This window comes from Podarcis cretensis (genome assembly GCF_951804945.1).
Source record: "Podarcis cretensis genome assembly, chromosome: 2".
NCBI classification, from domain to species: domain Eukaryota; kingdom Metazoa; phylum Chordata; class Lepidosauria; order Squamata; family Lacertidae; genus Podarcis; species Podarcis cretensis.
The window spans coordinates 121,819,213-121,845,808 of NC_137171.1; the positions used below are offsets into that span (position 1 = coordinate 121,819,213).

General features: G+C 49.4%; 1 protein-coding gene and 1 long non-coding RNA gene across 2 annotated transcripts in view; one reads left to right on the plus strand and one right to left on the minus strand.

Moving 5' to 3' along the window:
* On the plus strand, positions 1-23,265 carry LOC307208640 (cholesterol 7-desaturase nvd-like). Its single transcript, XM_079963464.1, has 7 exons — positions 1-313; positions 13,202-13,390; positions 16,568-16,746; positions 17,914-18,039; positions 18,458-18,577; positions 20,445-20,621; positions 22,446-23,265. Exons 1-7 carry the CDS (start codon positions 16-18, stop codon positions 22,605-22,607), a joined length of 1,251 nt encoding a protein of 416 aa, XP_079819590.1. The 5' UTR covers positions 1-15; the 3' UTR covers positions 22,608-23,265.
* Positions 15,603-26,596, minus strand: part of LOC307209179 — a 15,834-nt gene continuing 4,840 nt past the window's right edge. Inside the window, exons 2-3 of the long non-coding RNA XR_013835385.1 lie at positions 17,394-17,525; positions 15,603-16,200 (exon numbers count right to left, since the gene is read on the minus strand). This is a non-coding gene — a long non-coding RNA (uncharacterized lncRNA). The remainder of the gene's footprint in view (positions 16,201-17,393; positions 17,526-26,596) is intronic.

Sequence of the window (26,596 nt, forward strand, 5' to 3'; positions counted from 1 at the left end):
GGCAGGTGGGGCGCGATGGCTCTGCGCGAGTGGCTTCTCGGGGCGCTGCTTTCCGCGGATCCCGGGGCTTGGATCGTGCTGCTCGGGGTGCTGCTGCTCTCGTGGCTGGCGCTGCGCCCTCTGCGGCTCTTGCGCGGCCCGGACGAGGTGGGCTACGCGGGCGAAGCCGGGTGCAGCCGCGCAGAGGCGGCCCGGCGAGCGCGCAGGAGCCGGCGGCTCGGGCAGCTGCCGCCCGTCTACCCCAACGGCTGGTTCCGCCTGCTGGATTCGGCGCAGCTGGCCCGCGGAGAGGTGCGCAACGTGGCTGCGCTGGGTAAGTGGGGTTCCGGAGCATGGGCAGATTGCGGCGCGGGAAGAAGTGCGGGCAGCTTGGAAGTGGAGCCATGCCGAGCGCGCACCAGAATCAGCTGCGCGTAAAAGCGCACACCGGAATCCTGCTGATAAGTGCTGCTGGCAAGCCCTGCCAGGCGCCGGCCTCGGGATTCCACCCCCAGGAAAGGAATCCAGGGTGACCCCACGAGGGTCGGTGGTAGCTTTGTCTCTGAAAGGTGGCTTGCTAGCTGCGGGGAACTCTTTCTGCCTTCCTTTCCACGGAGAGGCTTTCCATGACGCGACAGTCTCTGCTGCGAGTCAGGAATGACAGCTATAAAATCCCGGAATGATTGACAGGGAGGGGAGCCCGGGGTCTTCTAGTCCAGCCCCCTGCAAGGCAGGAATCTCAGCTCAAGAATCGCTGACAACCTCTGTTGAAGAAAAAAAACAAAACACTCCAATTACACCCAGAAAAGACCGCAGTCAATAGAATCTTCTGAGGCACCTGCGAGAATATATACTAAGGGAAGCACATTTTGCAAAACGCTTTTTATTCCTGCATTGCTAGACGACCCTCTGGAGTTGCTAGGTGTGACTTTGGCGTGTGTGTGTGTGTGTGTGTGTGGCAACTCGAATGCTCGGAATCTTAAATTCTGCTCTCCGTCTGCAAAGGTGGGCAACCAAGATGGCCAAGGGTCTGGAAACCAAGCCTTGGGAGGGAGCTGGGTCTGTTTAACCTGCAAAAGAGAGGAGACATGATAGCCATCTTCAACTATCTCAAGGGCCGTCCCATGGAAGATGGCGCAAGATTGTTTCCTCCTGCTCTGGAGGGTAGGACTCGAACCCATGGCTTCAAGTTACAAGGAAGAAGATTCCGACTAAACATCAGGAAGAACTTTCTGATAGTAAGAGGTGTTTGGCAGTGGAACCGTCTCCCTCTGGAGTTTGCAGACTCTCCTTCCTTGGAGGCTTTCAAGCAGATGTTGGATGGCCATCCGTCAGGGATGCTTTAGCTGAGTTTATTCCGGCATTGCAGAGGGTTGGACTAGATGACCCTTGGTGCCCCTTCCCGTTTTACATTTCCATGACTTTCCCTTTCTCCTCCTCCTCGCTGCCAGCACTTTGCAGATGCGTTTAGCAGAAAAGACAAAATCAGTGGGTGCTGACAGGCAGCGCTCAGAGGCCAACAATTTTTCTTTAAAAATGCACATCCCTATTCAGTTTTTGTCCTCTGAACTGCAGGTTTGGGTACCCTCCTGCAACTGAAACTGTTCCAAACAATCCTGTCTACACAGGAAACTCGAATCCGGTCTCAGGCTGTTTTAGGAACTTCTCATTGGCTCCCAGCCCAAAAGAGCTGCCCTGTTTGTTTTAAAGAGTTAAATTAGAGGGGGGAACTTGGAGGGCAGGAGGGTGATGGCAGCGGCTAGGAGGGGTGTCGCTGCCCCTTCCCTTCCCTGCTAAGCTTTGCCCAAACCCCATCGCCAGTACGAGAAATTCCCCAGGTGGAAGGCATGTTTTGCGACTGGCGCAGGTCCGATTGCGACCATGTGGAGACCTTTGGATGCTAGGCTGGTGGCTGACATCTCCATCTTGCTGGGCCCTCCAGCTTTCTTAAGCAGTGAAGCAGAAGAGCTTTATTCACCTTTTTCTCCAAAGAGTACATGGTTAGTAATAGTAATTTATTATTTGTACCCTGCCCACCTGGCTGGGTTTCCCCAGCCACTCTGGGCAGCTTCCAACAAATATTAAAAAATACATTAAAATGTCACACATTAAAAACTTCCCTGAACAGGGCCGCCTTCAGACATCTTCTAAATGTCAGGTAATTGTTTATGTCTTTGACATCTGGTGGGAGAGTGTTCCACAGGGTGGGTGCCACCACCGAAAAGTTCCTCTGCCTGCTTCCCTGTAACCTCACTTCTCACAGGGAGGGACCAGAAGGCCCTTGGCACTGGACCTCAGTGTCTGGGCTGGACGATGGGGGTGGAGACGCTCCTTCAGGTATACTGGGCTGAGGCCCTTTAGGGCTTTAAAGGTCAACACCAACACTTTGAATTGTGCTCAGAAACGTGCTGGGAGCCAGTGTAGGTCTTTCAAGACCAGTGTTATGTGGTCTCGGCGGCCACTCCCAGTCACCCCCCCCCAAATTAATACCTACAACGACCCTGCGAGGTAGGTGAAGAGGCTTCAACTGACTCCAAGGTCACTCAGTGAGCTTCAGGACCGAGTGGAGGAATTTGAACCCCAATGTCCCAGCTCCTCATCTGACACTCTAACCACACTCTAACTACATCCCACTGCCTTCCTAGAGTCCTTCTGCTGGGGCAGCTCTATAAATTCAGTAAGTAAATAAATATAGGCAAAGCAAAGTGACCTGAAATATTTTCCTTGAAGCATGAATTTGTTTTATTCCGATTGTTTTATTTGACATCTAAATGTGTTGCCAGCTGCTTGGAGATTTTTTCTTTAAAATATAAAACAGTATAGAAATGCAATGAATAACAATACCAATAATAATAATAATAATATATTTCACCTCAAAAAAAGGCACCTGGATATTCTGTTGTGGCTATCGCAACCTAGGTTTAAGGTGCTATTTAAGCTTATATATCTGAGTTTCCAACACTGGAAATGCATAATAATAATAATAATAATAATAATAATAATAATAAATTTCATTGGTAGGAAAAAATGATGCCTAGGTACTCTGTTGTGGCAACCGCAATCTAGGTTTAAGGTGCCATTTGGCGATCAGCTTCTAAGTCTGAATTTCTAGCACTGCCCATCGCCAAACTACCACATTTTTTTACAATTTGCGTACAGCAGTGTTCAAAACTCCCATTGTCCTAGCTGCATTTTGTGACAGGGACTTTCATTAGCGTGGGCAGTTTCTGAGCTCTGGGCGCAGTGCTGCGCCTAAGATTTCAGATTAAAACTGCAGAGTGGAAGGAAAGGAGGACCATTTTCTGCCTCCCCACTTCCAGCTACTCTCTGAACATTGGAGAAAAGACCCTCTTAAGAAGATTCGGGGATGTGGGCAGGGGAAGGATTAGACCATGTGAAAAAGGAACATAATATTTTAGCTGCAGTTCATTCATTTTCAACTTTGTATTAAAACTATATTTTATTGATGCGCCCATAACCTAGGTTTAACCTAGGCTTTCACACCTCAGTTTCTAACACTGGCGTACAAGGTAACAAAACCTGGGTGCCCCTTGCCGTCTCCTGGCACCCACTGCCAACTCCTTTCTCTGCCCGACTTGGAGCAGCCCAGCCAGAAGCCGGGCAATTTTCTTTTCCCACTTCTTCTCTTCGTTGCTCCTTGTTTCAGAAACTCGCAATGCTGTTTGCCTACACAGAGCTCCGCGTCTTCTTCATCCCACTGGTGGCCTTGGAGATGTTGAGGAAACTCAAACCTTGCCAAGTCTCGTTGTAAGAGCTTCTTTCGTCGACTCACCCACAATTGCCGGCAATACACCCTTTAATCAAACCAGGAACAAAGCGAGCCGTTTGCCTTTTGTAGCGAGTTACTTGGCGAGTTGTTTGCAATAACTGGGTTGCGGTGTTGCCAGAAGGCTTTATGGCCTCAATATCCATTTGGCCAGTCACAAAAGGGTGTGTGTTTTTGTGTGCCTACTGCAAAGCTGAGCAAGCCTTCAGAAAACAGCTATTTGACTTTCCGAAGACATCTGAAGGCAGCCATGTACAGGGAAGTTTTTAATGGTCGATGTTTTATTGTGTTTTAAATATTTTGTTGGGTGCCGCCCAGAGTGGCTAGGGCAACCCAGTCAGACAGGAAGCATATAAATAAGATAATAATAGTTCAAATTCTTTTTTTGCGAACCATCAGCTCTTAGAAGTGGTAATTTTTTTACCTATTTACTGATCACATATCCTACCTCGGTAAGTATTAAAAAACAGACCCAGTAAGGTAGACCACATATTGCAGCCAGAAGAAGACTTTGTTAGAAACTGAGATACATAAGCTAATTACCAAATTCCTGCATTGTAGGGGGTTGGGCTAAATGACCTTTCGGTCCCTTCCAACTCTATGATAATTGCACCTTAAACCTGGCTTGTGATCCCCACCACAAAATGTGTGGGCACCTCTCTCCTTTTTTTGCAGTGACATTTCTTATTCTTATCATTCAGTTCAGTTATTTAAAATGCATATCTGGGTTACTTGTGGGGCATAGGAATTCGTTCATTATTTTTTTTCAAAATATAGTCCAGCCCCCGACAAGGTCTGAGGGACAGTGGACTGGCCCCCTGCTGAAAAAGTTTGCTGACCCCTGGGCTAGAGGGTCGGAGCAGAACCTGAGAGCCGGCCCCACAGGGCTGTTGTAGGGATCAACTAAGCAAGGAAGTGAACCATGTACCCTTGGAGAATAAAGGTGGGATATAAATGTCATAAAAAAGCTCTTTTGCTTATCTGCTTAAGAAAGCTGGAGGGAGCAGCCAGGTAAGATGTCGGTCGCTAACCTGGCACCCAGAAATCTCCACACGGGGATGTGTTCCTTAGGGAATCTCGCGTCAGCAAGGAAGGTCAAGTTTCCCTCTACACCAGCTCTCGGTTGGATATGTGTAAAAGCTTCTCATACAATCGAAAGGATAAGGACCTTGGAAAAATTCCAACCCCCTGCAAAGCATGAATCTTTTGCCTAAGTCTGGACTCGAACCCACAACCCTGGCATTCAGAGCCTCGTGTTCTACTGACGGAGCTATCTCGGTGTCCCACTTTCTCCCAGGCCTTTTCAAACAAAGATGAGTTTGGCGGGTCTCTGGCGCTCTCCGTATTGTATTCCGTGTAATTGCAGAATTGGAAGGGACTTCGAGGGTCCTCTAGTCTAACCCCCCTTCGAGGCAGGAATGTGCCGCTGTCCTTTACAGGGATCGAACCTGCAACCTTGGCAGACTCCTTTTTTGCTGCCTTCTTCACGGAGCGGCCAGCTCCTGGCTTTCTCACCCCAGCGGAGGCATTCCTAAAGGATTCAGAACGAACCTTTCTCCAGTTCCCCAGCCAGTGCAGCAGAGCCGGAAAAACGAGTTGTGGAAGTGTGCAGCATGTCAAAAGCAAGACCTTGCCGCCTTGTTTGGCTTTGCAATCGAAGAATTGTTGATCTGGAAGGGGTTCCCAGGGTCATCTAGTCCAGCCCGCTTGAGGCAGGACTTTTTTGCCCAATGAGGGGCTCGAACCCATGACCGAGAAGAGCCCATCGCAATAAGGAAGAAAGCGTGTGCATTTAGGGGCTGCGGCCGAAAGCAGATTCAAGTCAGCTTCATTAAGGTGTCACCCAGAAATGTTGACTTTCCTCCAAATCGATGTTCTAGTTGTGCGCTGGCTTGGGAACATGGTGTGCTGCCCCACCAATGGGGTAAACCAGGGTGACATGCTGACACCCTAGCAGCCAACCTTGTCTGATGATGGACTCTAAACGGATGCCAAAGTTTTGTCCTAGTTTTGTGCCACTCCCAGACTCAGCAATCGACACTTGAACTGGGAGCTAATGTGAAAGAAAGGGTGAGAATTTATCTAAGGCCGCAGGTGGAACGTGGGTTAAAGCACAGAGCCTAGGACTTGCCAATCAGGTCGGCGGTTCAAATCTCCGCGACGGGGTGAGCTCCCATTGCTCAGTCCCTGCTCCTGCCCACCTAGCAGTTCAAAAGCACGTCAAAGTGCAAGTAGATAAATAGGTACCGCTCCGGCGGAAAGGTAAACAGCGTTTCCGTGCGCTGCTCTGGTTCGCCAGAAGCGGCTTAGTCATGCTGGCCACATGACCTGGAAGCTGTTTGCCGGCTCCCTCGGCCAGTAAAGCGAGATGAGCGCCGCAACCCCAGAGTCGGTCACAACTGGACCTGATGGTCAGGGGTCCCTTTACCCTTTACCTTTAAGGCCGCAGGTGCGATCCCCATAAAGGATAGCTGCATCTTCCTGCATTGCAGGGGGCGGCCTGGATGACCCTCAGATCCCTTCCAAGCCTGCTGTTTTCATAGAACCCTAGAATGGTCAAGTTGGAAGGGACCTCGCCGGTCATCTAGTCTAACCCCTGTGACGCAGGACTCGCCTCCCCGGTGGGTCTCGAACCCACAACCTGGAGATTAAAAGTCTCCACCCAAATGTCCAAGCGAATCCAAGCTTCTGGGCAGGAGGTTTCCATTGCTTGGTGCAGGCTTCAGAAGGCAACATCCAGCCCACAAGGCCCACAGCAAAGAGGCTTCACCCTCGCATTTCTGACCCACGTGGGTTCGAGTCTCTCGTTGGGCTGAAGATTCCTGCATTGCCGGGGGTTGGGCTAGATGACCCGCAGGGTCCCTTCCAACACGACAGCTCTAGGATTCTCGAACAGCAGCCGTCTTTTGCATCAAGCAGTTCTGTTTTGGGTTGACTGAGATGTAACAGTTTTTTTAAAAAGGAAAAGGGAGCGATCTGTCCTGGAAGAACCCTGGGAAAGCTGGGGTGACCCTGGCCTTGTTGCTGCTTGCGAAGGGGACCCCACCACAGGTGGGACTTTGGACCACCTCGAAACATCAGTCCGCCACTGCCCATACTGAGTTTCCGGCTGCCCCACCCCAGCGGAGGCATTCTCAACGGCTTTTGCTTGACCCTTTCTCCAGTTCCTCACTCCGTGCAGCAGAGCCAGAAAAGCAGGTTGGCAAAGTGAGCAGCATGCCAAAGGCAGACCACCTCCCCCTCCGCCCTGCTCAGCCTTGGAATCGTCAAGTTGGAAGGGACCCCCAGGGTCATCTAGACCAACCCCTGGCAAAACAGGTATCTTCTGCCCAACGCGGGACTCGAACCCACAACCCTGAGATTCAGCAACTCCTGCTCTTCCGACTGAGCTATAGAATTCTATAATTATCAAGTTGGGAGTGACCTCCGGAGTCATCTAGTCTAACCCCCTGCAAGGCAAGAATCTTCTGCCCCATATGGGGCCCGATTATCCTTTCTTCTGTCTTTCCAGGGAACATATTCACGTACAGAGAGCTTCCTAACCGGATCATTTCTGAGACAATTTAAGCGCTCTTTGGCAGAGCGGCCAACTTACCATGTTGCTCCGCCTTGGCAGTTTCAGCGCTGCTGACTCTCAAAACTTTGGGATTGTCCAAAAAGACACCACCAAAAACGAATCAATTTGAGTCAGACTACTCCAGTGGGGTCAGTTAGACCCAGGTTGTTTTTTTAAGCAATGTGGGTTTGAGTCCCACATTGGGCAAAAGATTCCTGGCTTGCAGGGGGTTGGACTAAATGACCTTTGGGATCCCCTCCAACTTGAAAATTCTGGGATTCTGTGGGCAGGATGTGGCATGAGGTCTGTGCAGCGGGAAAAGAGGCTGTCCCTGGGTGCTGATAAGCCCTTCTGGCTCCTTTGCTTGCCCCCCCCCCCCCATGGATGAGGCTGGGCCGAGGGCAGTGGCTTCAGATGGAAAAACTTCCCCCGGTTGACCTTGAGAAATGAGATTCCTGCAGTCCAGTTTAGCAGGCCCTTCTGCTCCCAGCCAGATCTTCACACTGCTTGTAAATCCAGCACAAGCTCCAAGTGTCCCTATTTCCCAGGGACATCCCTGATTTAGAGAAGCCGTCCCGGTTTCTAATTTGATCCCGGAATGTCCCGCTTTCCCTTTGGACGTCCCTATTTTCACTGGAAAAATGGGGGTGGGGTGGGTACGGAGTTATCCGACTCCCGAATCGTTTGAAGGTACAGTCATACCTTGGTTTTCAAACAGCTTAGTTCTCGAACGTTTTAGTTCCCGAACGCCGCAAACCCGGAAGTGACTGTTCCGGTTTGTGAACTATTTTTGGAAGCCAAACGTCCAACAGGGCTGCCATGGCTTCCGATTGGCCTGCAGGAAGCTCCTGCAGTCAATCAGAAGCTGCGCTTTGGTTTCTGAACGTTTTGGAAGTCAAACGGACTTTCGAAACAGATTCAGTTCGACTTCCAAGGTCCGACTATATGGGGAAGTTTTTAAAATGCTTAATGTGTTATTATGCCTTTATATATGTTGGAAGCTGCCCAGAGTGGCTGAGGCAGGCCAGTAAGATATGTGGTGTGTTAATGCGTAGTAAAATTATCATTATGGAATGAGACGTCATTGGAGAAATGTTGGAGGGTATGATATATATAACAGTGGTTTTCAACCAGTTTGCCCTGGCACCCTGGGGTGCCTTGAAGGATGGTGAGGGGTGCTGCGGGCAACCCTGGCCTCTGTCCCCCTTTCCTTCCCTCCCTCCTCTGACGCCCTCTCGCGTCTTGGCCTCCCAAAGGCTTGCACAACTGCTTCTTGCAGCAGCCCTGGCTGCAAGCTCTGCAGGCGAAAGGTGCCTCTGGGGCTGGCCAGGGGGTGCTGGGTGCCAGGAGCTGAGGCAGCCTCAGAGTAAGCAAGCAAGCGGGCGAGGGAGCCCAGCAAGCCAGTCCGCCAGCCACTGCTGTTGGGAATGGACAGACAAGTGGGAGGCCGGGCAGGCAGGCGGGCTCTATGCTGGCCTTCCTTGTGCCTGCTGTGTACAATGCCTGCCTGGCAGCTGAGTACCCAGTGCTGAAGGAGAGCCGTTGTGCCATGCAAACCTGGCAAGGCCCGCTGCTGCCACCCAAGGTGCCAGCCTCACATTCTTCTTTGGCCAGTCTCCGTTGGGCCACTAAGGCTGGGGGCACCCTCTTTCCAGGCTCCTGTGGGGCAGTGCCAGGGGGCACCTCTCTCTGGGGCAGGCGGGGGCAGCAGCAGAGGACTCGCAAGGAGAGGGAAGAGGAGAAGAGGTTGAGGGAATGCTCCACAAGGGAGGGTGTTCAAAAAGGGGTGAGGGGCTGCTGGCTCTGCAACCAAGGGGGGATAAAACTGGGCTCCTGAGCCCCACAGAGTTGCAGCAGAAAGGATGTAGTTGGTCAAGGGAGCTGTGGACTCAAAAATTATTTCGGAGTCACCGCTAAGGCCAAAGAAGGAGGAAGAAGACTCAGAAAGGTGGAAAACCTCTGGCATCTAATCATTGAATTGGGAGGGATGCCAACTTGAATAAAATATTGGGGGGGGGCCGCAGGACCACATGATGCAGTGTGTAGTAATAATAATAATAATAATAATAATAATAATAATAATAATATATATTACTTATACCCCGCCCACCTGGCTGGGTTTCCCCAGGCACTCTGGGTGGCTTCCAACAGAACACTAAAATACAATAACCTATTAAACATTAAAAGCTTCCCTAAACAGGGCTGCCTTCAGATGTCTTCTAAAAGTTTGGTAGTTATTTATCTCTTTGACATCTGGTGGGAGAGCGTTCCACAGGGAGGGTAACACTACCGAGAAGGCCCTCTGCCTGGTTGCCTGTAACTTGGCTTCTTGCAGGGAGGGAACCGCCAGAAGGCCCTCGGCGCTGGACCTCAGTGTCCGGGCAGAGCGATGGGGGTGGAGATGCTCCTTCAGGTATACTGGACAGAGGCCGTTTAGGGCTTTAAAGGTCAGCACCAACACTTTGAATTGTGCTCGGAAACGTACACAACACAGTTTGAATGGCAATGCTTATCAACTTGGGGGGGGGGGTCCTAAAATATTTGATTGTGGGGGCCAAAGCATAGTTGGCTCCTATGTTGAGGGTCATCTAGTCTAAGCCCCTGCTAGGGAGGAAGAGGCAGCTGCCCAATATGGGGATCAATCCTGCAACCTTGGTCTTGTCAACAATCACACTCTAACCAACCGAGCTCTCCAGCATTGTAGAAGCCCAGAATTGTCAAGGGACCCCAGGGTGTCATCTAGTCCCACCCCCTGCATTGCACAACAGATGGCGCTCTAGGAAAGTTTTACTAATTTTACAATTAAATTTACAGTATCAAATTATTATTATTATTATTATTATTATTATTATTTAAAGCTGAATTCTGCAGCTCGTATCCAAAGTCATTTCTGCGCTCCGGAGAAGCTATGCATCTCTGCACAATTCTGGGCTCCCCAGAGGCATCGGGCCGGCTACTCTTGCTGTTTTTGAGCTGTTTGATTGGATTTTTATGCCGTATGAAGCATAGCAGTAACAGACTGTTAGAATTGTGGAGTTAGAAGGGACCTAAGGCATCTGCAGGGACGCGGGTGGCACTGTGAGTTAAACCACAGAGCCTAGGACTTGCCGATCAGAAGGTCGGCAGTTCGAGTCCCCGTGATGGGGTGAGCTCCCGTTGCTCGGTCCCTGCTCCTGCCCACCTAGCAGTTCAAAAGCACGTCAAAGTGCAAGTAGATAAATAGGTACCGCTCCGGCGGGAAGGTAAACAGTGTTTCTGTGCGCTTCTCTGGGTCACCAGAAGCAGCTTAGTCCTGCTGGCCACGTGACCCGGAAGCTGTACGCTGGCTCCCTCGGCCAGTAAAGCGAGATGAGCGCCGCAGCCCCAGAATCGGCCACGACTGGACCTAATGGTCAGGGGTCCCTTTCCCTTTACCTTTAAGGGTCATCTAGCCCACCCCCTCAAATGCAGGAATCTTTTGCCTTGAATCCACGACCCTGAGATTAAGATCCTCATGCTCAGCTGGTGAGAGTGTGTTTCTGATAACGCCAAGGTTGCAGGTTTGATCCCCGTATGGGACAGCTGCATGTTGCAGGGTGGGGTCCCTTCCAACCATTCCATGAGTCTATATCTAGCCATGGAGCATAGCAGACTTTGCTTTTTATTCCCTGCTTCTCCACTGTGTAGACAGGATGGGCTTCGTTTGGCCCCACCCGGACTCACTCCTCTTCACAGAGCTGGATAAAACTTGCAGACGTCGGTTCGAGTCCTACCCTCCAGAGCAAGAGAAAACAAGCTGCGTTTTGCTCTAGGGAATATTCTCCAACCGTGAAGCTGCGTCTTATCATACGCCGGGTGTCACACAAGCAAAGTGGATGCGAGATTTTTCCACGCCTCGTTTTTGCAACAGCCTCTCTTTTGTTTAAATCGGGCATTTGCCCAAATTACGGCTTTAGGCTGAAATCCTGTTTTCTTCATTCCGGGACTCTTCTCCTTAAGTCACCCCTTTCAAACAGCTTTCCTTTCCCACCATAGAGCTGGAAGGGACCTCAAGGGTCATCTAGTCCAACCCCCTGCACTTCAGGAAACTCAATTAAGCATCCATGACAGCTGGCCATCCAACCTCTGCTTAGAAACCTCCAAGGAAGGAGAGAGGTCACTCTCCTCTTCCTGGCAGAAAACTCTTCCTGATGTTTAGCCAGAGTCTCCTTCCTTTCAACTTGAATCAATTTGTTTGGGTCCTACCCTCCGGAGCAGGGGAAAACAAGCTTGTTCCATCTTCCATGTGACAGCCCTTGAGATATTTGAAGATGCCGATCTTATCTCCTCTTTTTGAGGATAAACTTACCCAGCTCCCTCCTAAGGCTTGGTTTCCGAACCCTCGACCACCTTTGTTGCCTTCCATAACACAGGTTCCAGCTTGTCAACGTCCTTCTTAAATTGTGGTGGCCAGAACTGGACACAGTATTCCAGATGTGGTCTGATGAAGGCAGAATAGTGGGACTATGACTTCCCTGGATCTGAACACTAGACTTCTGTGGATGCAGCCTAGAATAGCATTAGTTTGTTGTTGTTGTTTTGCTGCCGTATCACACTGCTGCCTCATGATAAGCTTGTGGTTCACTGACGCTCCTAGACCCCTTTCACATGAGCCACCAAAACAGAGGACAGAGCTGAGTGCAACTTCAGCAACAAAGAGTGAACATGAACATGAAATTTATTACGGTCAGAGACCAGCTTGAGAAACGCAAATGGAACTACAATCCCAGCAGCAAAACAAACATTTAAAACAATATACAACAGTGGATTTTAAGTTTAAAAGTGCGATAGGCATATAAACACATAAAAACTTTAAAATAGACTACCTTAGAGAAATGACCCAAAGTCGCCCGTGGATCCGGGTTTGGGAATTTTCTTAACAAACTAGATTGAATCGGGGGATGGTCTGCGCCTACAGATCGGTGCGCCGAATCTGGCGACAATCCGGGTCGCCTTGTGGTCTTTGCCTAACAGGAGAAGATCAAATTTTTGCTTTACCGAATTTTTGCAAGCCTCACCAGCAGGGGGTCAATGGTTTCTCTACGTGCCCCGTTGTAAAAGGGACATCTAAAAAAATATGTGTTCAGGGCTTCCTATATCCCCCAATGGACAGGCGCAAATTCTCTGGTCATATGGGACTTTTTTAAAGGATCCTTCCAAGACTGGCAAGGGCAGAGCCGAGCTTCTGGCAAGTGTGAAAGCCCTTCTTGCATTTTTGGATACAAGAAAAAAGAGATATGCTGCTGGTACAGTTATATCTCTCTTGATTTCTACAATTTTGTAGTCGGGGCACCTGAAGCAGTCCTGTTGTCTCTCGGTGTCTATAATTCTTTGCCTTACCATTGCTTTTGACAAAGAGTGAAGAAATCATTCTCGCTTCTTGGGGGCTTTTAAGCAGAGGTTGGATGGCCATCCAGGTGGAATTTTTGAAATGTCTGGGGAAACCTGGGAACATGGCAGCCCAATTTTCCTATTAAATTGGTAAAAATGTCATTTTTACCCCCTCTCCAACTTTGCCCAACTTTTGTGTCTGGATTTTCACTTTATGAAATATGGCAACATTACATCTAGGAAGTGGCGTAGCGTGGGTTGTCAGCACCCGGGGCAAGGCAAGTAATTTGCGCCCCCTAACTCGTGGATTTTAGTAGGGGCAGAGAGCTGCGAGTGCAAGCGCGCGCCCCCCAGATGTTGCGCCCGGTGCGGCCAGCCCCCCTGCACCCCCCACGCTACGCCACTGCATCTAGGGATTCTCTTTGGGCTCCCCCCACTCGGTTGAGAATCAGATTCTTCGTCCTGGCTGAGAGAAGAGCCAGCCTTAGCTCCCTGGGCCTCATCCTGCCTTCTCTCTTTGCCTCCGGCAGGGGAGCAGTTTGCCGTCTTCCGGAACTCGGATGGGAAAGTTTTCGTGGTGGATGCCTATTGCCCTCATCTGGGCGCCAACCTGGGTGTCGGAGGCCAGGTGGTGGGCAGCTGCATTGAGTGCCCGTTCCACGGCTGGCAGTTCGATGGAGAGAGCGGCAAGTGTGTCAGGATCCCGTATGCCGAGAAAGGTGAGCCGCCTTTGCCCATCTCATTGAACCCTGAACGTGTTTCGCACCTGGGGCCTGGAAGACAAGGGGCGGCTCAGCACTTTGGGGGCCAAGGGGGGGCAGCCCTCACAGGGGGGCGCAAGGCCATGTGGGCCCAGGCAAAGCAGAAACCCCTGAAGATAAGCAAAGGTTCTGTTAAAACCAGGAATGGGGGGGCAATTAAATGACTCCCCCAAAATCCCAAGTCCCCACCACAGCCTCAAACTAAGGCCAGGGCAATGACCTTTGACACAGGCACCGTAATACACAACAGCAAAGAGGCTCAGAAAAGCAGTCTACAAAATTGTGGCAAAAGCAGATACCATGTGTGGTACTGTTTCCCCTGACCATCCAACATAAAATCTAATAATCGCCAAAATTCAACGGTTTGATGGATTTCCTTGGTTCCTACGGCTAATGACTCCTCTGGAGGAGGGGAATCTAGGGCTCTGCCTGCTTCCATAATCCCTCAAGCATAAGGTCACACACTCCTTGCCCCTCCATAAGGTGGCAATGTAGCCTCACAATAGGAGGCAGGAGGTGATCAAGGGAGCACAAACCCCAGACAGAAACCCATCGGGATGGTGGATGGAACCCTGATACTTTCAGAGGAGAATTGTGGGGAAAGCCTTGCTGCTAGGGCTATATAGAAATACTTTTATTGTTCTTGGGAAGCAGGCAGGTGCGGAGGAAGGGGGGTGCAGTGGGTGCGGGCTGCCCTGGGTGTCACCACTGAGGGGGGTGACAAAATGCCAGGTGGCACTCACCGTGGAGCCTGCTGCATGCCTGAGCCACCGCGTGCAGGCTCTGTGCGGCCCAAATGGTCCTCCCGCTGCCTGTCTCTCAGCTGTAGGGCAGCTGAGTGGGAGGAGGCAGGCAGTGGCGTCGCAAGTTGGGGGCAGGGGGGGGCAGTGCTCCCCGGGTTCCATGTTTGGGAGAGTAACATAGTGGGAATCTGTGGGGTGCTTGCCCTGCTGTCCCGGTCTGGGCGCAGCAGCGTGAGCAGGGCCTTGCAGAGCCAGGCAGAGGCCCAGGCCAGGTAGATAATGTGCCCCCCTTTTTTTTACCCTGGGGATAACTGAAGTCTTATAAGTAAGTATATAAATAATTTTCACAAAAGTTATGCTGACAAATCATTTTATTTCAAGGTTTGAACCGTATCTGCATATAAAGACAAAATGGAAAAAATAGATACCGTATTTTTCGCCCTATAGGACGCACCGGCCCATAGGACGCACCTAGATTTTTTGGGGGGAAATAAAGGGAAAAAATGATTTCCCCCCCAGGCGCGGGGCTGGGGTGGGGGAAGCCTGAGCTCCCCCTTCCCCCAGCCCCCAGAACGGGACCCAGAGCGATGCCGAAGCAGCGTGCAGCTTTGGCATCGCTCTGGGAGCTTGCGGGGCTGGAGGAGGGGGACAGTGTCTGCGCCTCCCGCTGTGCGCACTGACCCCTCTCGCTCTCGGTGCGCACTGACCCCTCTCGCTCTCCAGGCTTCACCGAAAGCCTGCATTCGCCCCATAGGACGCACACACATTTCCCCTTCATTTTTGGAGGTGAAAAAGTGCGTCCTATAGGGCGAAAAATACGGTAAATATGCTGACCGAGGCTCGGAGGCCCGGGCCAAGTGGCCCATATGCCACCCCCCCCGGCTTGGGCGCGAGCCGCAATCGTGCCGCCACCGCCGCACATGTGGAGGATCCTCCGTTCGCAACTGCAGCCACGAGCAGAGGATCCCGCCAAGGTCTGTACGGCTCTTGGGCGGTGCCAGCGGCAAACCACTACATGCAATGCATGCGCAGTGTCGCACGCACGCACAGTGCGTAGCAACGCCACACATGGGCTGTACATAGCGGTTTGCCACCGGCGCCGCTGGAGCGCCATACGGGTGGGGCTGGGATCCTTCCGCTGCCAGCAGGAGCCACTTACGGCGAGCCGGCCCCCCCCCCCCGCCTCACCGCAAGCGGCTCCCGCTTTGCCGCTTTACAGTGAGCTGAGGAGGAAGGGAGACGGACAGACAAAAGCCATGGCTCCCAAGAGGACGCAGCTTCGGCAGTGCCCTGGCAAAGCGGCATTCCGCACTGGGTTACCACTTGGCTTGCTATGCTCATGTTTCTACACACCAAACACTTATTTTCTTTCTTTTCTTGAATTTGCATTTTATTGATTTGTTAACATTCTTATATTACATCGTTAAACATTGTCATATTACGTTACAGGACTTACTATAATATAATTTCCAACATGTATACATAAATGATATATGAATTTTATATGCCTAGAAGGAAAATGGAACAAACAAACAAAAAAGAACAAAGAGAAAAAACAAAAACAAAATTTCCCCCCAAAATCATATACATACCAACACAATAGACTCCCTGTCTTTCCCATTGTATATTCCTTTTTTACAAATGAATGTACTCTTATTATTTCTAATACATATTTCTAATACAGATTTTTCTAATACATTTCTAATACATATTATGTATCTTTCTAATGCATTCCTATATCAATATGTGCTCTTAGTCTTATTTCTCAACTCGTCTCACTCCAAAGTCAATCAAATGCTAGCACAGACAGCGAACCTTTACTGCATTTTTGAACATATGTTTTATATCTATCCCACTTTTCCATAAATTTTTGTTTTGAATTGCCTCTCAGGGTATTTGTTAACTGCACCATTTCAGCAAATTCTTGTAGCAAATTCTCATGCCAGTCCGTTATTGTCGGGGCTTCCTGTTCCTTCCAAACACACCAAACACTTCTACTGACATATCTGTGATGTCTCGATGATGCTGTTGATGAATGTGTTATGGGAAATGGGGAGAGGTCTTAAAAAGTTCACGCAACCCTATGCTTGAAGTTCCTACTCTTGGTGTGATTTGAACCTTCCTGCAACAATTAGAGATCAGGTTTACTGGCCGCCATTTTGCTCCTTTAACTTGGCTGGTGACTCCCTCTTTTGCTGACCAAAGGGACCCACGGGGAGTGGCTCCCCAGTATATCCGCACCCCAGGATTTTTCCATATCAGTTCGCAAGCACACCGGAAGCGCTGAACACGGATGTATAGCTTGGTTCATCTGAGCTCTCTGGCCTTCATCTGAATCAGGAGACACGGGTCCTCCTGGGCTGACTCTGACGCCCGCTCCCTCTCCCCGCAGTGCCCGAATTCGCCAAGATCAAGGTGTGGCCGTCGTGCGAGGTCAGCGACATGGTCCTGGTCTGGTACCACTGCGACGGCATCGACCCGACGTGGCGAGTCCCTGACCGCGAGGAGTTCCTGCCGCGCCCGTGCCCCTTCCGCGGCCTCACCGAACACTTTGTCAACGTGCACATTGAGGTGCTTGTGGGGGCACAGCCAGGCAGGGCACTGTGATGAGTCGGGGGTCCCGAGGGAGGGGGTGGGCAGGCGTCACGGTATGATCTGATGGTGGCATTTGGTAAGGCTCAGTGGCAGGATTTGTGCGGGGTTGGAGAGTGTGTGGAGGGGAAGCCCATGCAGAGCAGAATAATAATAATAATAATAATAATAATAATAATAATAATAATATATTAGTACTTCACCCATCTAGCTGGGTTTCCCCAGCCACTCTGGGCAGCTCCCAGCAAAATATTAAAAACACGATAAAACTTTCCTAAATAGGGCTGCCTTCAGATGTCTTCTAAAAGTCAGGTAGTTGTTTATTTCCTTGACATCTGAAGGGAGGACATTCCACAGGGCGGGTCCCACCACTGAGAAGGCCCTCTGCCTGGTTCTCTGTACCCTCACTTCTCGCTGTGAGGGAACTGCCAAAAGGCCCTTGGTGCTGGACCTCAGTGCCCAAGCTGAGTGATGGGGGTGGAGACTCTCCTTCAGGGATACTGGGCTGTGGCTGTTAATGTTAAAAACATATGAAGGCAACTGTCTATTTTTGGAAAGGCACGCTCAAAATTGTCTTCTACAATTATGTTATAAAGTCCAGCAGGACTGAATTTTGGTTTTTTTACCTTTATTGTTGCACTGAACTGGCAATGGGAGATTTCCTTGAAGCTTGAAATTATTTTATTCTGGACCGTTGGATTTGATTCCTTAATGGGTTGTCAACAGCCTGGCGATTTTTTCCTTTAAGATATAAAGTGCTATAGAAATGAAATTGTTATTATTGTTATTATTTATAATAATATCATTGGTGGAAAATAGCAAATAATAATAATAATAATAATAATAATAATAATAATAATAATAAATTTCATTGGTAAAAAAAGGGGGGGAAGCTGTTTAAGACCAAGCCAGCCCCTTGGAAGGGTCTCTGGAGGTTGTGGAGTCTCCTTTGTTTTGAAGCAGAGGTTGAATGCCCATCTTGGATGCCATCCAGTTTTTGAACAGGGAAGGGCGGGGTATAAATTATTATTATTATTATTATTTGATGTTTGAGTGGGGGTTGGGCTGGATGACCTTTGGGGGCCCCCTTCCAACTGGCAGAGGCTCTTCAGAGTTCCAGGCAGCTCTGTCCTTTCTCCATGCCAGGAGATCCCAGAGAACGGAGCGGATATGGCCCACCTCTCCTTCCTCCACCGCCACGCTTTCCTGAGTGGAGCTGACCTGCGCTACATGGACTCCCCTTTCTGGACTTTCTTCCGGCACCACTGGCAGGTAAAGGAGGCAGGACCCAGCGTTTGAAGCACAAATATCATTCCTAAATTGCCGGGGGTTGGACCAGATGACCTTTGGGGGACCATTCCCACTCGACAACTCTCTGATTCTATGAAAGGAGGGTTGGGGTTACCTTGGCCAAGTTGAACGCCAAAGTCAATAATTTCTAGCTCGGTTGCTAGAGGAAGAACATGAGACTCCAAAACTCTGGGTGGTGGGTTCAAGCTCCATGCTGGGCAAATGTTTCCTGCTTTGAGCGGGGTTGGGCTGGATGACCCTTGCAGGTCCCACCCAGTAGCTCAGTCGGAAGAGCATGAGACTCTGTATCTCAGGGTCAAGATTCCTGTCTCGCAGGGGGTTGGGCCAGATCACTCTCCCAACTCGGCAATTCTATGACTCTACCATTTTTCTACCGCAGGCAGATTGGCACCCTGATCCAGAGCCCAACGCGCACTGTTCCCGCTTGCAGCTGAAGCACAACGTCACTCTCTTCGGAAAGCACTTCAGCTTCATGGACCTGAAAGTTTCCGCCTGGCAGGTACAGTCTGTGGCGAGGAGAGGCTATAAGAGGATGGTTTGTAGACTGTGTTTTTTCTCGACTTTTTCTAGGGTCATCTGGTTCAGCCCCACCCCCTGCATGGCAGGAATCTTTGGCCCAAGGTGGAATTTGAACCCATGACCCAGAAATTAAGTATCCTAGAACCATAGGATTGTAGAGCTGGAGGGGATCCCAGGCACATCTAGCCCAACCTGAATCCCAGATATTACATCCTAGAACGGAGATGAAGACCCAGAACAAAATTGGGTCATAGCTTTTAAACACATTGCCCGACCCCTTAGCCAAAGACCACCTGAAAGCATCACAGAAGCATCACAGAAAGAGGCGGAGAAATGTGAGTGTGTGGCTTGTCTCTTGTCATGGATTTGTGGAGTGGTCTTCTATTCCAACCCCCAGCAAGGCAGCTGTCCCATACAGGGATCGAAACTGCAACCGTGGCATTCTCAGCATCATGTTGCGTGCCGAGACCCCGCAACCACCCCATCGTTGATGAATAAGACCCAAGGACACAGATATTAGGTTAATGTTATTGGGCAAATTTAGGCCACAACTTTATTGGTTACAGAAGGTGAGCGGTATTGGCTTAGGCATTGGAACTGACCTGACTATATGACAGCATCTTAAAAAGCAAAGACATCACCTTGTCAACAAAGGTCCGTATAGTTAAAGCTATGGTTTTCCCAGTAGTGATGTATGGAAGTGAGAGCTGGACCATAAAGGAGGCTGATCGCCGAGGAATGGATGCTTTTGAATTCTGGTGTTGGAGGAGACTCTTGAGAGTCCCATGGACTGCAAGAAGATCAAACCTCTCCATTCTTAAGGAAATCAGCCCTGAGTGCTCACTGGAAGGGCAGATCCTGAAGCTGAGGCTCCAATACTTTGGCCACCTCATGAGAAGAGAAGACTCCCTGGAAAAGACGCTGATGTTGGGAAAGATGGAGGGCACAAGGAGAAGGGGACGACAGAGGATGAGATGGTGGGACAGTGGTCTCGAAGCTACCAGCATGAGTTTGACTAAACTGTGGGAACAAAATAAAAAAATTCCTTCCAGTAGCACCTTAAAGACCAACTAAGTTAGTTCTTGGTATGAGCTTTCGTGTGCATGCACACTTCTTCAGATACCTGGTATCTGAAGAAGTGTGCATGCACACGAAAGCTCATACCAAGAACTAACTTAGTTGGTCTTTAAGGTGCTACTGGAAGGAATTTTTTAATTTTGTTTTGACTATGGCAGACCAACACGGCTACCTATCTGTAACTTAAACTGTGGGAGGCAGTGGAAGACAGGAGTGCCTGGCGTGCTCTGGTCCATGGGGTCACGAAGAGTTGGACACGACTAAACAACAATCACATTTTTTTCAAGTATTAAATTCTCACATCTTATCTATTTTACATTGTAGGAGTTACTTCAGTCCTGCTAGTGATTTTAAGTTTTTACAACTGTCTTTTAAATACTTAGTAAATTTACTCCAATTGTCCTGGAATCTCTGGTCGTCCTGGTTCCGGATCCTTCCTGTCAATTTGGCCAATTCCGCGTAGTCTGTCATTTTCGCCTGCCACTCCCCAATGGTAGGAACTTCTTGTGATTTCCCATTTTGAGCCAGCAAAGTCCTTTGGTCCTTTATCTTAATCTCCCTTCCCAGCAAAGCCAGCAAAGTCCTTTGGTCCTTTATCTTAATCTCCCTTCCCATCAGACCAAACAAAAAAGCCTCTGGTCTTTGGGGGAAGGTATATTTTAATATTTTCTTTAGTTCATTATAGATTGGCTCCCAGAATTTCTTCACTTTATCACAAGTCCACCACGTATGATAAGCTTGACAGTCAGTCTCTCTCTCGCCCCCTGCAGGTGGGGCCCAGTTTGGTCTTCCTCGTGCTTCAGTTTCCCCTCCTGGGCCAAGGAATCATCGTTCAAAGCGTCACCCCCGTGGAGCCCCTCATGCAGCAGATGATCCACCGAATATACTTCCAGAAGAACGTTCCCGCCTTCATCCCCAAGTTGCTGCTCCGGGCAGAGTGCAGCCAGGTAGGGAGTGCCAGCAGGGGGCACCCAAGCAGTGGGGGGGCGGAGACTGAGACCTTACCATGGGCTGGAAAGCCAGCCAGACCTGCGCCCCCGACGAAGGGGTCAGGCAACATCAGAAACACAGGGAAGAGAATCGCCAAATGGCACCTTCAACCTGGGTGATGCTCGGCCCTGAAGAATGTTGAGGCACAATTTGTTTTTGCAGTGAAATTTATACTAACAATAATCTCAGATATATAAGCGAATTGCCAAATGCCACCTTAAGCATAGGTAACAGTGGCCAACATGGAATGTCTAGGTGCCTTTTAAAATAATTGATTGTTATTAGTATTGCAGTCAAACCTCGGTTTTGAATGTACAGTGGTACCTCAGGTTACAGACAATTCAGGTTACAGACTCCGCTAACCCAGAAATAGTACCTCGGGTTAAGAACTTTGCTTCAGGATGAGAACAGAAATTGTGTGGTGGCAGCAGGAGGCCCCATTAGCTAAAGTGGTGCTTCAGGTTAAGAACAGTTTCAGGTTAAGAACAGACCTCCAGAACAAATTAAGTTCTTATCCTGAGGTACCACTGTACAGTCAAACCTTGGTTGTCGAATGTAATCCATTCCGTAAGACTGTTCGACTTCTGAACGACAACCGAGGATCAAAAGGCGGTCGGCAAAGTCAGTGGAGAAAAAAAGGGGAAAAAACCCCGGAATTCGAAAATCGTTCGAAAACCAGAGCAGTTACTTCCAGGTTTTTGGCATTCGGGAGCTGAAACTTTCCAAAAGGGAGGCGTTTGGGAGTCGAGGTTTGACTGTATTATTAATAATAATTTCCACTGTTAGAAACTCATATACATAAGCGAGTCGCCAAATGGCACCTTAAACCTGGATGACGGCTTACACTGTGGAATGTTTAGGCACATTTTTTTTGCTATTATTATTATTATTATTATTATTATTATTATTGATCGGGGGGGGGCAGCCATATGGAGATGTAATGCGCCAACCTGGCACCCTGAGATTTCGGTGTGGTTGCAAGTGGGCCTGCGCCTGTTGTAAAACGCAGCTGATGGATTTTGAACCCTGGGTGCAGGGCAAAGTCTATCAAAAGAACTCCTGCACTCCATCCCCGTTCCCTGCCAGCTGCATCTCAGTGCAGGTTTTGTGCTTCTCTCCACGCTCTGTCTCAGTTCAGGGGACCGCATGCAGATTCTTATATCAGGGAAACCTCCAACTGTAGAAAGAGAAGTGACGCCGAGGGTCATTAACCACTTGCAATGCAGGAAGATGCCGCCGTCCCTTACGGCAATTGAATCTGCAACCTTGGCATTATAGACGCCATGCTCTTGCCAACTGAGCTATCCATAATAAAATAATGATAATAATAATTTACTACTTATACCCCACCCATCTGGCCAGGCCTCCCCAGCCACTGGGTGGCTTCCAACAGGATATTAATGTCAAACATTAAAAACTTCCCTAAACAGGGCTGCCTTCAGATGTCTTCTAAAACTCAGATAGTTGTTCTTCTCTTTAACATCTGATGGGAGGGCGTTCCACAGGGAAGGTGCCACCACCGAGAAGGCTCTCTTCCTGGTTCCCTGTAACCTCACTTCTCGCAGTGAGGGAACCACCAGAAAGCCCTCAGCGCTGGACCTCAGTGTCTGGGCTGAATGGTGAAGGTATTCCTGTTGTCCTGTTCCTGTTGCAGGGGTTTGCACCCTCAATGTCCCTTCCAACTCTACAATCCTATGACTGATCTGTAGACGCCTGTCACTCTATTGCCGTGATCCCTGCAGTGAAGTGACTTTTCTTTCTTTGTTGGTCTCCTTTTTCAGTTTGAGCGGGACGTCATGATATGGAACCACAAACAATACCTCTCCAAACCGCTTCTGGTGAAGGAAGATGGGGCGATTCAGAGGCATCGTCGTTGGTTCTCCCAGTTCTACGGCGAAAAGAGCCCAAAGATTACCAGCCAAAAGGAGAGCCTGGACTGGTGACCGACAGAAGCCCCCTTTCCCCCTCTGGGGATCCCCCTCCTGTCAATGGGATCCAGGAAGTCACCACCCGCGAGTCGCACTTGGGTGACCCTGTTCAGGGAAACCTTTAGTGTGTGATGTTGTGCTTTTAAAATTTATTATGGCAGCTGCCCAGAGTGGCTGGGGCAGCCCAGTCAGATGGGCAGCATATAAATAATAAATTATTATTATTATTATTATTATTATTACTACTATTACTATGCCCGGCGACTGTCGCTCTGTGGCCAAGCAAGCCTTGAAGAAATGCAGATCCTGATCTGGTCCACACGTGAAGCTCTTTTGATGGCCGCCCCAAAGAAATGTGGATCCTGATCTCCTCCGAAAAGATGGACTGCAACGAGTTGTTGCCCCTGAAAAATGTGGCTCTTTTAGCCCACAAGACTTTGGGTTGTATGGAATATTGCAGATGCTGATATTGCGCAGTTTGAACAGACTCGATGCATAAAAACTGAGTCCTTTGGGAATGAAGCATTGTCCCGACCCAAACTTTGACTTACAGAACTTTCTTTAAAAATGTAACAAAAGCATCAAAGAGATATTCAAAATATCCGTATAATATCTTGTGCTGTCCAGCATGGGCTCCGCATCTTACAAATAAAATAAACTTATAATCAGAGCGGGCAAACATAGCTCTTTCTCTCACACAGGCTTCATTGCCAGCATTCTGGCATTTCAGCCCCCAAGGCTGTGCTCCTGAAAAGCCATTTACATTGAATCATAGAATTGTAGAGTTGGAAGGGACACCAGGAGTCATCTAGTCCAATGCAGGAATCTCAACTTAAAGCATCCATGATGGATGGCCATTCAACCTCTGCTTTAAAAAACCCCAATGAAGGGAAGTTCTTCCTCCATGGAGTTTTGAGAACAAAGAAAGAGCCACCACCCTTCCAAGTTGGCAGATTTGCAATATGATAACCTCACATGTTATCTAAGGTTATACACTCACCTCTTACCTCCTTGAGAATAACAACCAGTTCATTTATCAACTAGTTAAAACTCAGAGATGACTTTTATTGATTTTAATATAACCCCATGGAAAATCTCTGTTAAACCTTTTCACCAACACACAGGCATTCCCATTTCAGTGTGAGTTAAACCAATTACACCTAACGTGAAAACCCCTTTGCTTGGTGGAAAGGGCTCCTTCCTTCAAAGCAGCAAGGGGAGAGTTGCACCCTCTGGCAGGGAGTGCAGATGCACCTCTTCTGGGACGCTGGGTGTTTGCACCCCGTGGCAGCTGTGGAAGGAGAGGGCTTTTGCCCACGGCAACCAGACATCTCTGCTTGCTGGCAAAAGGCTGGTTGCCTGCCGTGAATTGAGAGATTTGAACGCTGCTCCTCTGGTGGCTGCTTGCATCTTCCATGCAGCTACTGCGAGATGGCCCTGCAGTCCATTTGGAGAACGAAGCTTATTGTGTAGGTTCATGATTTGCAGCTGAGCCCCTGCGCTGCAAGGGTCACATGCCACCCAAGGGGCACGTCACAGCACTTCCACAAGCTTCCTGACTCCCCCACCCCAGAAATGGAGGCTTTAATTTCCCGGCAAAGGTAGAGCACGAAACTCTGAATCTCAGGGTTGTAGGTTCGAGTCCCAAGTTGGGTGAAAGATTTCTGCATTGGAGGGGGTTGGACTTGATGACCCTCGGGTCCCTTCCAACTTGATGAGTCTAGGATTTGCAGCCTCCTGATGTTTCCAGTTGAGGAATTGAATGGTGTACTGGTCCAAAGCTGTGGTGCGTGGATGTAGATCCCTAGCAGCGAGCGGGAGGTGCAAGATGTCAGGGAATGGCTGGACAAAGACAAGAAGAAGAAGAGGAAGAGGAAGAAGAAAAGGAAGAAGAAGAGGAAGGAGGAGGAGGAGGTTTGGACTTGATATCCCACCTTTCACTCCCTTTAAGGAGTCTGAAAGCGGCTAACAATCTCCTTTCCCTTCCTCCCCCACAACAAACACTCTGTGAGGTGAGTGGGGCTGAGAGACTTCAAAGAAGTGTGACTGGCCCAAGGTCACCCAGCAGCTGCATGTGGAAGAGTGGAGACGCAAACCCAGTTCACCAGATTATGAGACTACCGCTCTTAACCACTACACCACACTGGCTCCCAGGAGTGGTGGGAGCCCCCAGCCAGGGAACCCCCAAGGGAAACCCCAGAAGAGCCTGGGGATTGGTGATGGAACACCAAGGAGAGGTCAGAGGGAGAAGTGTGGGAAGTGTGTGTCGGATGCTGAAGGGGCAACAGGGTTTAGTGAGCAGGGAGAGCCAGTGACAGAGAGCAGTTCAGACTCTGAGGCTGAAGCAAAGGAGGGGGATCAAGAGACTGCAGAAAAATCCCAGGGATCTCCCTCTCTGGCTGAGAAAAGCTCCCTTTCCTGTTCAAGAACATGCAGAAGTGATTATTGATTATATTGATTGGACATATCGGAAGCATTTTAATTTCTATAATTTATCTTTCCCATTGTCTCTTTGAAGCTCTTTTCTGTTTCTTCTTAGTTTTTTTCTTTCCCCCCCTCTTTCTTTACTTTTACTTTTCCTCTATGTTTTCATTTCATTTCATTTATTTCATTGAACTGCCCTGAGACCTCTGGGTTTAGGGCGGTATATTAATTCAACAAATAAATAATAGATGAAAACTTAGATTAACGTTGGCTAAAAAAAGAGATTTGGTATTAAGTTTTGTATTTCTCTTTATACACTCTAATAAAATTGGTTGAAAAAAAAATGTGCAGGATAATGAGGGCAGAACAGAGACCAGAACCATAGAAACATAGACAGCTACCCGTCTCCTCTTCTGATTCTCCTCTACGACAGGAATTAATTTCATCAGTAACCTTGACTCCAACAGCCAAATTTCTCAGCAGCTTATTCCCCACATCTTTTCCAAAGAGGGCTTTAACTTAGCCCCAATTAGCCGAAATGAAAAGGGGATCTGGACCTGCCAAGGCAGATACGGAGGTTGGCTTGTCGGCAGAGAGCTTCAAGATAGGGTTGCCATATCGAAGAGCAAAAAAGAGGACAGCTTGAGCTACTGCCAGCCTGAGCGGAGGCAGGACCCCAGCTCTTTCCTGATCTTTGCTCCAATGGCCTCTCTGCTGTGGCGAGTCTGCTTCTAGGGCACAGCGCCCTCCCGAGCTTGCATATGCCCCCCCAATTAAAAACCCCAAACCCGGACATTTCCTTTAAAATGTAAAAATCCACCTGGATGGGCATGTTGGCCCCCAAAAAGAGGACATGTCTGGGTTTTCCCGGACATATGGCAACCCGGCTTTAAGACCCAGCGCCATTTCCTTCCCTCCTGTTTCGGAGCCTTCTTGCTCCGGCAGTGACAGGACCGGGCTCCACAGCGGCTGCGGGTTCTCAATTCCCCCCGAATTGTCTCAGGGGGCTTTGGGGCACACTGCAGCCCCAGTTGCCCCCCTCCTCTGTCGGTGCCTTTTCTGATCACGGGAAAGCGATTGCCATGGCTGGCAGCGGAAATGGAAATCCACTGACCCTTACCTTGAGTTTAGGCCATGCTTGGCATAACTGGCCTTGTTGCAACTGTGGACACATTTTTTGGCCTAAGCGATTGCGAATGCATCTTGCAGTTTGGCGGTGGGGACGTCCTTCTGCAGACTTAGCAGGCCGAAGTCAGCTGTGTACGTGAGGGGATGGATTCAGAGTCTTGCCACCTCTGAATTATAACACTCAACTATGGCGTAACAGTCAGGTATGGCCCTCCTGAGTTGTACCTCTTGGGTATCAGATACATGTTCTGTGTAAGCAGAGTGGCATGACGTCTGCAGAGGAGGACATTGTGTTGTGCCTTTCTTGTGGGGCACAGTGCTGACCTTTAAAACCCTAAATGGCCTTGGCCCAGTATATTTGAAGGAGCGTCTCCACCCCCATCGTTCTGCCCGGACACTCAGGTCCAGCACCGAGGGCCTTCTGGCAGTTCCCCCGCTGCGAGAAGCAAAGC